At 53.1% G+C, this 7386-nt stretch overlaps 1 protein-coding gene across 1 annotated transcript in view; it reads left to right on the forward strand.

The window, feature by feature from the left end:
- GTPBP2 (GTP binding protein 2) overlaps positions 1–5145 on the forward strand; it is a 6251-nt gene extending 1106 nt beyond the window's left edge. Inside the window, exons 3-11 of the mRNA XM_008937843.1 lie at positions 1–108; positions 660–857; positions 1135–1309; positions 1940–2159; positions 2596–2731; positions 3136–3194; positions 3929–4100; positions 4354–4518; positions 4948–5145. Of these exons, the coding sequence (XP_008936091.1) occupies positions 1–108; positions 660–857; positions 1135–1309; positions 1940–2159; positions 2596–2731; positions 3136–3194; positions 3929–4100; positions 4354–4518; positions 4948–5145 (1431 nt within the window). The remainder of the gene's footprint in view (positions 109–659; positions 858–1134; positions 1310–1939; positions 2160–2595; positions 2732–3135; positions 3195–3928; positions 4101–4353; positions 4519–4947) is intronic.
- Positions 5146–7386: the final 2241 nt, after the last annotated feature.

Below are 7386 nucleotides of genomic sequence, written 5' to 3' on the forward strand. Positions count from 1 at the left end.
GTTGGAGCTGACATCACGGTGCTGCGGGAGAGGGAGGTCGACTACGACAGCGACGTCCCGAGGAAGATAACGGAGGTGCTTGTCCGAAAAGTGCCTGACAACCAGCAGGTAGGAACCCACAACCTGGCCGTCCTCTCCTGCTGGAGACCTGGAGGCTTCATACAAGCAGCTTCCTTTTGGGATGGAAGCCCAAACCCTAGGGGCACTTTGTCATAGATTGGCCTGTAGCAGACACTTTAAAGAGCTGCCAGGAGGAGGCTTGATGATAACGCTTTTTCTCTTTGAGATTGTGGTTGGGGCAGATACCAGCAGGAGAGGTGGCCTGGATCAGAGTTGAGAATTTATTTAACTTCTACGGTCACAGTTATGATGCAGGCCAGTGTGCAAACAAGGAAGGCTTCAGAGTTCCTGCTGCAGTCGATGACCTTTTTTGTGATATCAAAGCCTGATGTGGCACATCACAACTCTTAAGGAGTATATCACAGTTCCTGGGCAGTGGTTTGCTGGGAGCAAGAGCAGAATCTGCACAAGATGACACTGCACAGTGTCAGCTGGGGAGGGAAGTTCTCCGAGGCACATATCCATTGCCATGTAGTGCTCATGCACACCCAGCACAACAGTGGTTAAGTTGTGTGATTTCTCTGCTGTTCTTCCTGTAGTTCTTAGACCTGCGAGTAGCTGTGCTGGGGAACGTGGACTCGGGGAAGTCAACCCTGTTGGGTGTCCTAACACAAGGAGAGCTGGACAACGGGCGGGGCAGAGCACGCCTCAACCTCTTCCGGCATCTCCATGAAATCCAGTCCGGAAGGACATCGAGCATCAGCTTTGAGATCCTTGGCTTCAACAGCAAAGGAGAGGTGAGAGAGTGGGCTGCTGAACTCAGAAGGCTGGAGGAGAATAGGACTGCCCTCCTGGTACAATTGTGAGTGGGACATGAAGGAAGAGAGGTGGCACAGCTCTTGTGTCCCTTTAACTGAACCCGAGTGCTACTTGTCCGCTTGCAACGGACGTTGTTTCTTGCACCCATGGTGAATGGTCTCACTAATTCTGAGGTCAGAGTGGAGAGATAAGATCTGGGGTTTCTTCACTTGCCTGCTGGGCCTCCTTTTCTCACTGAGTCCTTATGTTCTTCAGGTGGTAAATTATAGTGACTCCCGAACAGCAGAAGAAATCTGTGAGAGTTCTTCCAAAATGATCACTTTCATTGACCTGGCTGGCCACCACAAGTATCTGAAAACAACCATCTTTGGCCTCACCAGCTACTGCCCGGACTTCGCTATGTTGGTGGTTAGCGCCAACACTGGCATTGGTGAGTGTTGTCCTGCCTGCATGGATTGACAGCAAAGTGTGTAGAGAAGTGGAGCATGGGGGAGTAGGTCCTTGTTGGCTGGGAATGAGAAAAATACTAGTCTTGGAAGCCTGTCCTGATTTCTTGTAAGGCAGTGCCTGTGAGGATCTGGGCAGAGAGCAGAGTGGAGATCCTCTTTCTTAATGAGTAGACCTCATTAAACTACCCTGGATGGAAAGGCTTTGTTTGGAATTTGAGGCTGGGTTTGTTAGAAAAAATCCAAAAACCTTTGACATATTCTTAGGGGTGCTGAATCCTGAAGCCTTGTAGAAAGGCAGCTGGACTTCTCCCACATCTTTCCTTGACATTTTTGTGGCTGTTTTATGGTAAACCCTAGCCCAAGAATGAAAACTGTGCCTTTCTGAAGCAGATAGATAAGTCAGAAAAATTCTTGGTGTTTTTTTATTTTTCTGGGCTGATGTTTGGTTTTATTTAGAAGAATAATTTTGCTTTTTCATTGCCTGATGAACTAAGCATTTAGAGTGAAATCTCTAGAGTGGGTCTGTGGAAGAGCCAGGAAACGCAGCTGTTGCAAAAACAAGAAACGGTGATGACTGCTGCTGCACCTACACTCTCACTTGTCTCCTGCAGCAGGCACAACACGAGAGCACTTGGGCTTAGCCATGGCCCTCAAGGTCCCCTTCTTCATTGTCATCAGCAAAGTTGATTTGTGTTCAAAAGCCACTGTGGAACGGACGGTGAAGCAGCTGGAGCGAATCCTGAAGCAGCCAGGCTGCAACAAACTCCCCCTGCTTGTGAACTCAGATGATGATGCTGTCACAGCAGCACAGCAGTTTGCACAGTCTCCCAAGTAAGGGACGATTTCTTCTTCTGGGAGCAGGCAGTTCAGACTGGGCTGTTGTGAGGAGCTGGGGAAGGGTGACCATGGGGGAGGCAACTGCATCTTGGACATCTTGGCTCCTCATTGAGTTTCCTACCTTTGCATTCTCCAAGAAGGCATTTTCCCCTCCCAAGACTTTTCATGGCTCTGAGAGCAGAAGGTGCCTGAGACTGCACCAGAGTACCTTTTCCATGACAGAAGTGTGGGTTGGCGGGGGATTGGCGCCTCAACCAACCTTTGAGGCAGAGATTACTGCACAGTTGTACATAGCCTGTGTGCCCTTCTGCTCTGGCCATTTATCACTCTGTCTCTGTCCTCTTGCTGGACTCGGTAGATTCAGAATTCCAGCCACCTTCTGCAGCTGCGCTCTGCCTTCTGCTTATTCCTGTCTGTTTGTTTCTGACAGCATCACCCCAATCTTCACCCTGTCCAGTGTTTCTGGGGAGAACCTGGATCTGTTAAAAGTCTTCCTCAACATCCTCCCTCCACTGACCAACAGTAAAGAGCAGGAAGAATTAATGCAGCAACTCACAGAGTTTCAGGTGTGTAAGGGTAGCTTGTTTCCAGTTCTGGTACTGTACTTGTTTGTCAAATGTTCCAGCAATATCTTGGGGCTCTGGACACCGTGGGGAGGAGTGTGCAGGAGTGTGGTGAACTCTAGAGACATAGAAGTGTAGAGAGGAATCACTCCTCAAAAAAAACTTGCTAAGCTGCACTCTGTCCTAACCAAGGGATGCCCATCTCGGGGATAAGATTGTTTCTCTGGTTGCCACTTAAAAGGCAGAGGTTCCTTTAATGGGAAGGTCGTGGGAGGTGATGAAAGCTCTGAGGTGGCACCTGATGACCAGCAGTGATCTCCCTCCACACAAGGGGTGGGCACCATGTCCTCATTCTGGAGTGCTGTTTCGCAGCTGTCTGAACAGCCTACCTTGTTGCCTTGCTGCAGGTTGATGAAATTTACACTGTGCCAGAGGTGGGGACTGTTGTGGGAGGAACTCTATCGAGGTAAGTGAGGCCAGGCAGACGAGTGTGAGTGTGAATGGTTGCTGGAGCTCCCACAGGGTTAGAGTCACCCGCTGCAGATGGGAGCAGTGAGAGGCTCAGTCCTGACTGCTGCCAGATGACTGAGCCAAGCGAGGGTAAAGCCCTGCAGCGTGTTGGGAGATGCCATGAGCAGACCATTGCTCATGTGGTGGCAGGCAGAGAGTCTGCTCTAAGGTTGCTGGGTTAGGAGTGTGACCTGTGGCGTGCCAAAGGCAGGCATGCTGGGACCCAGGGTTGAAACGGGTTAGCCATCATCTCAAGACACTGCATTCCTCCTTCGCCAGGCATGGGGAGGAAATGTAGAGGGCACGTCCTTCAATCCCAGCAGAGGATAACTCCCATAAGAAGGCAGCTGTCCCTCAGTGCTGGGGAGCAATCAGAGCTGTTTGGCTACCAGCACATCCATACAGAACGGGCATCAGCTGCAGCCTCTCCAGCAGAAACAATGCAGTGTGGCAGAGCACGGGGGACAGAGTGGCCCCCATCTCAGGGATACCTGCTATTCTTAGGAGTGGTAGAGTGGCCTTTGTTCCGACTGTGGGAAACCCCTGTTCCTACCAGCTTTGCGTCCGTGTTAGCTGGTCCAAGGACACTGACCTCCTTGGCCCTGGGGAGCTTGTGCAGGTTGATCTTGGAGGGTGACATTTCTTCTCTGTCTCGTGACGAACTCTGTCCTGCTCTTCCACCCTGGGCAGCGGGATCTGCCGAGAAGGGGAGAGCCTGGTGGTCGGTCCCACTGACGATGGGAAGTTCCTGCGGCTGAAGGTGTGCAGCATCCAGCGCAACCGCTCGGCCTGCCGCGTGCTGCGGGCTGGGCAGGCGGCCACCCTGGCCCTCGGGCCCTTCGACCGCTCCCTGCTGCGCAAGGTGAGAACCGCGCGAGCAGGAGCCGAGGTCTCCCTGGAGATCCCCTGCTGGGAGGCTGCGAATGAAGTGGGGATGTTTGCAGGAAACTTGCTGGAAGGGGGGGTAATGGCCGGGTGACAAAGCAGGATGAGCACAAGGCTGAGAACGGGATGCACGCCCGGGTCGCGGAGTAGAAACGTATTTGTGGTTTTGGGGACTGTTCAGAAGCACGAGGACCGGCCCTAACTGATCTGAGCTTTGGGTTGTTGTGCAGGGCATGGTCATGGTGAGCCCAGAAATGAATCCCACCATCTGCTCAGTGTTTGAAGCCGAGATAGTGCTGCTGTTCCATGCCACGACTTTCCGGAAGGGGTTTCAGGTGACGGTGCACGTGGGGAATGTGCGACAGACTGCTATTGTAGAGAAGATCCATGGAAAGGTAGGACTGGGAGGAAAGGTGAGGAAAGTGGATCTTCCTGTGGGGTTGGTTTGGATTCCACCATACCCTTTAGTAAAACTAGGGGCTACTGGTGTCTTGAGTAGCTTCGCCCCTTCCTAGAAGCACACTCCATCCCTTTATCCTGCTCATTCGATCGTTCTTCCTCCCAGCATGTTAGAGAATTCCTTCCTCACAAAACAAGCAGCATTATGGACTACAGCAAGATTGTGAAGGGGGGTGAACTCTCTGTTCTCCAGAGCTTGTGTCTTCTTGTCTCCCCTTAAGCATACAGTCATAGGCAGGGCTCAAGCCATGCAGTCTGAGGGAGGCAACCTGCTCATTTGTCTTACCTTCTTAGCAGCCACATGCACCTCTCCTCCATGTCACGGGTATGGCAGATGGATCTAAGCTCTTCCTTTTTCTTTTCAGGACAAGCTGCGGACAGGGGAGAAGGCAGTCGTCCGTTTCAGGTTCATCAAGCACCCTGAGTACTTGAAGGTTGGAGCCAAGCTGCTTTTCCGTGAAGGAGTCACCAAAGGCATTGGACATGTCACTGACCTCCAAGCTATCACCACCAAAGACAATGGCCTGGAGGACTCCCTGGGGCCTGGACAGCTGAGCTTCTGACTACCACTAGGTCAGAGAGATGTCCACTCACCAGCAGCCGGGGAGAAGGATGGAAGCTCCCACGGCTCTCTGAGCGATGCCTGGAGCTGCTGCTGTCCCGTTCTAGCGTGGGTGTCCCTCCTCCGCGCTGGGAGATGGAGCCTGGGAGAGTTTCTCTCATGCAGTGCTGTTTGTGGGGCAAGCTGAGCATGTTCTCCACGTCGCCTGCAGCCTTCGTTGCCCTGCCCTCCTTCAGAATAGATCAGAGGCACTTGCAGACCTCGGCAGGCAAGTTCTGGCTTTGTTTATTGTTTGAAAATTATTGGTTGGGAAGAGCAGAACTGTTGAAGACTAGCAGCAGAGGAACATTTTCCTATCTCTGACATAAGTTCTGGTCCTGTTTCTGCTCTCTGAGCACTGGATTGATAACAATCCTCTCTTGAGTCATCCTGCAGCACATCCCTCTGGGCAGGGGATGGAAGAGGCCCTGCTGCCCACAGCAGGGGTTAACTGAACCTCTCAAAATGCATTCAGGACACTTTTTAACCGTTTTAATCTTGGTTGACTTTAATCTGCTGTGTGTCCATTTGCGTGTTGGTTTTGCATTACTCTAATCTGAGTGTTTTACTGTTGGACAAGTGTCCTGTTCCCCACTCACGTGTGTAACACTCGTTCAGCATCCTGCTCTCTGACTCCTGGGAAGCTGTGGCTGCTCCAGGTGGCACAGCCTCCCGACCTAACGGCCTGAAGGCAGAGTTTGCACTTGCATCCCTTCCCTGCAGCAGCTGGGCAGGAGGCCATTCTGTGGAGCAGAGCAGGCCCGGGCCTGCGCTGGCACCTGCAGGTTGTTTCCACGGACGTTCACTGGAGGTGTCACCGGCGTGTGGGCAGCAGCGGTTTGCAGCGGGCTCCCTGGTGTGGCTGTTCAGGGCCTGGCCCAGCTTGCTCCTCACCTGCTTGCCTTAAAGTGTGAGGAGGACGGGCTCTGTTGTTATCACAGAGCCAGGTGATTTCTGTTGTTTAGATGTGATTTGACAGTGATTTTATTTGTTTCTCCTCAAGACAGACTTGTTTTCTCTGCCCTGCCACTAGGGTTTGTTGTCAGAGAGAGCTGGGGTTGCCAGCAAGGACTCTGCACACAGTGGAGCACGTTTGCCTCCTCGCTCGCCGTGGTGCGGCTGCCCGGTGCGACTGTTGCTCTGGGCTACTTGTAGCCTGGAGGGTGCAGCGGGGGCTGTACAGCTCTACATAGGCTTTTGGGTTTATCCCTGACTGTTACAACAAAGGTGTCAGCTGTGAGCGACGGGCCTTCAGCCAGCCCTGTCACATGGCATGGTGGCCTGCCAGCCCAGACTACCGAGAAGGGCGAGGGCCTGTGATAGCACTTGGACACCCAAACTACCCTTCTACTGTGCGGGGAGTAAGTTCTGCCTCTGGGCTGCTGGCACAGGCAGCCATGCTCTCCACTGGGCTGTGCTTGGGCAGCAGGTGGTGGCTGCACCCTGTGGGGAGCGTGCTGAGGCGTGGTGGAGAAGCTGGTGAGATGGTGGCACTGGTGAAGGGATTCAGAGGCAGCTCAGTAACGGCAGGAGTGACCTGTCCCTTGTGAGGAGCACTGACCCAGCTGAAGACCTGCTTCTTCCCCCTCATCCCAGCAGGGAGGCAGGTGCTGCTGGACCAGGGTCGCTGCTCAAGCAGGATCCCTCTTTCTTCCCATCTTGGCAGCGGTCTGGGTGTTACGGTGACATGGTCTTTCACCCATGACTGCAAGAAGGACAGACCCAGCTGCTAGCCGGCTCCTCCCTTTGGTGCTAGTGGGTCACAAACAGCTGCCTGGGGGTTGGAGGGGGATCCAGCTGTTTGCAGCAGCTCTGGTGTTTTCTGCCCCAAAACAGGCATTGGGGTGCTGTGACTTTCTCTGAAACAGCTGATGGCTGGTCTCACCTTGTCCCTACCATCTGTGGCATGACTGTTCTTGGTGCCATGCTCTTTGTAATTGCTGTTTTGTTGTCTTGAATTTTTCTAATGCTGGGAGTTGTCCCTGTTCCCCAAGCATCTATATATAAATGTACAGAATAAAGACGTTTTATTGAGCTTGTTGGCTGAGTGTGCAACGAGCGAGGGTGGAGCTGGGCTCTTGCCCTGCTGCCCTTGGAGCTGGGTCACGGTTGGAGATGGTTGCCCTTCAGCCCTTCCCAAGCTTCCTGTGTTCAGCCCTATAAATACCATCTGTCCTGCGGCATGGCGGGCGTGCGGGAGCGC

This window comes from Merops nubicus, unplaced genomic scaffold (assembly GCF_000691845.1).
Source record: "Merops nubicus isolate BGI_N331 unplaced genomic scaffold, ASM69184v1 scaffold22830, whole genome shotgun sequence".
Lineage (NCBI taxonomy): Eukaryota > Metazoa > Chordata > Aves > Coraciiformes > Meropidae > Merops > Merops nubicus.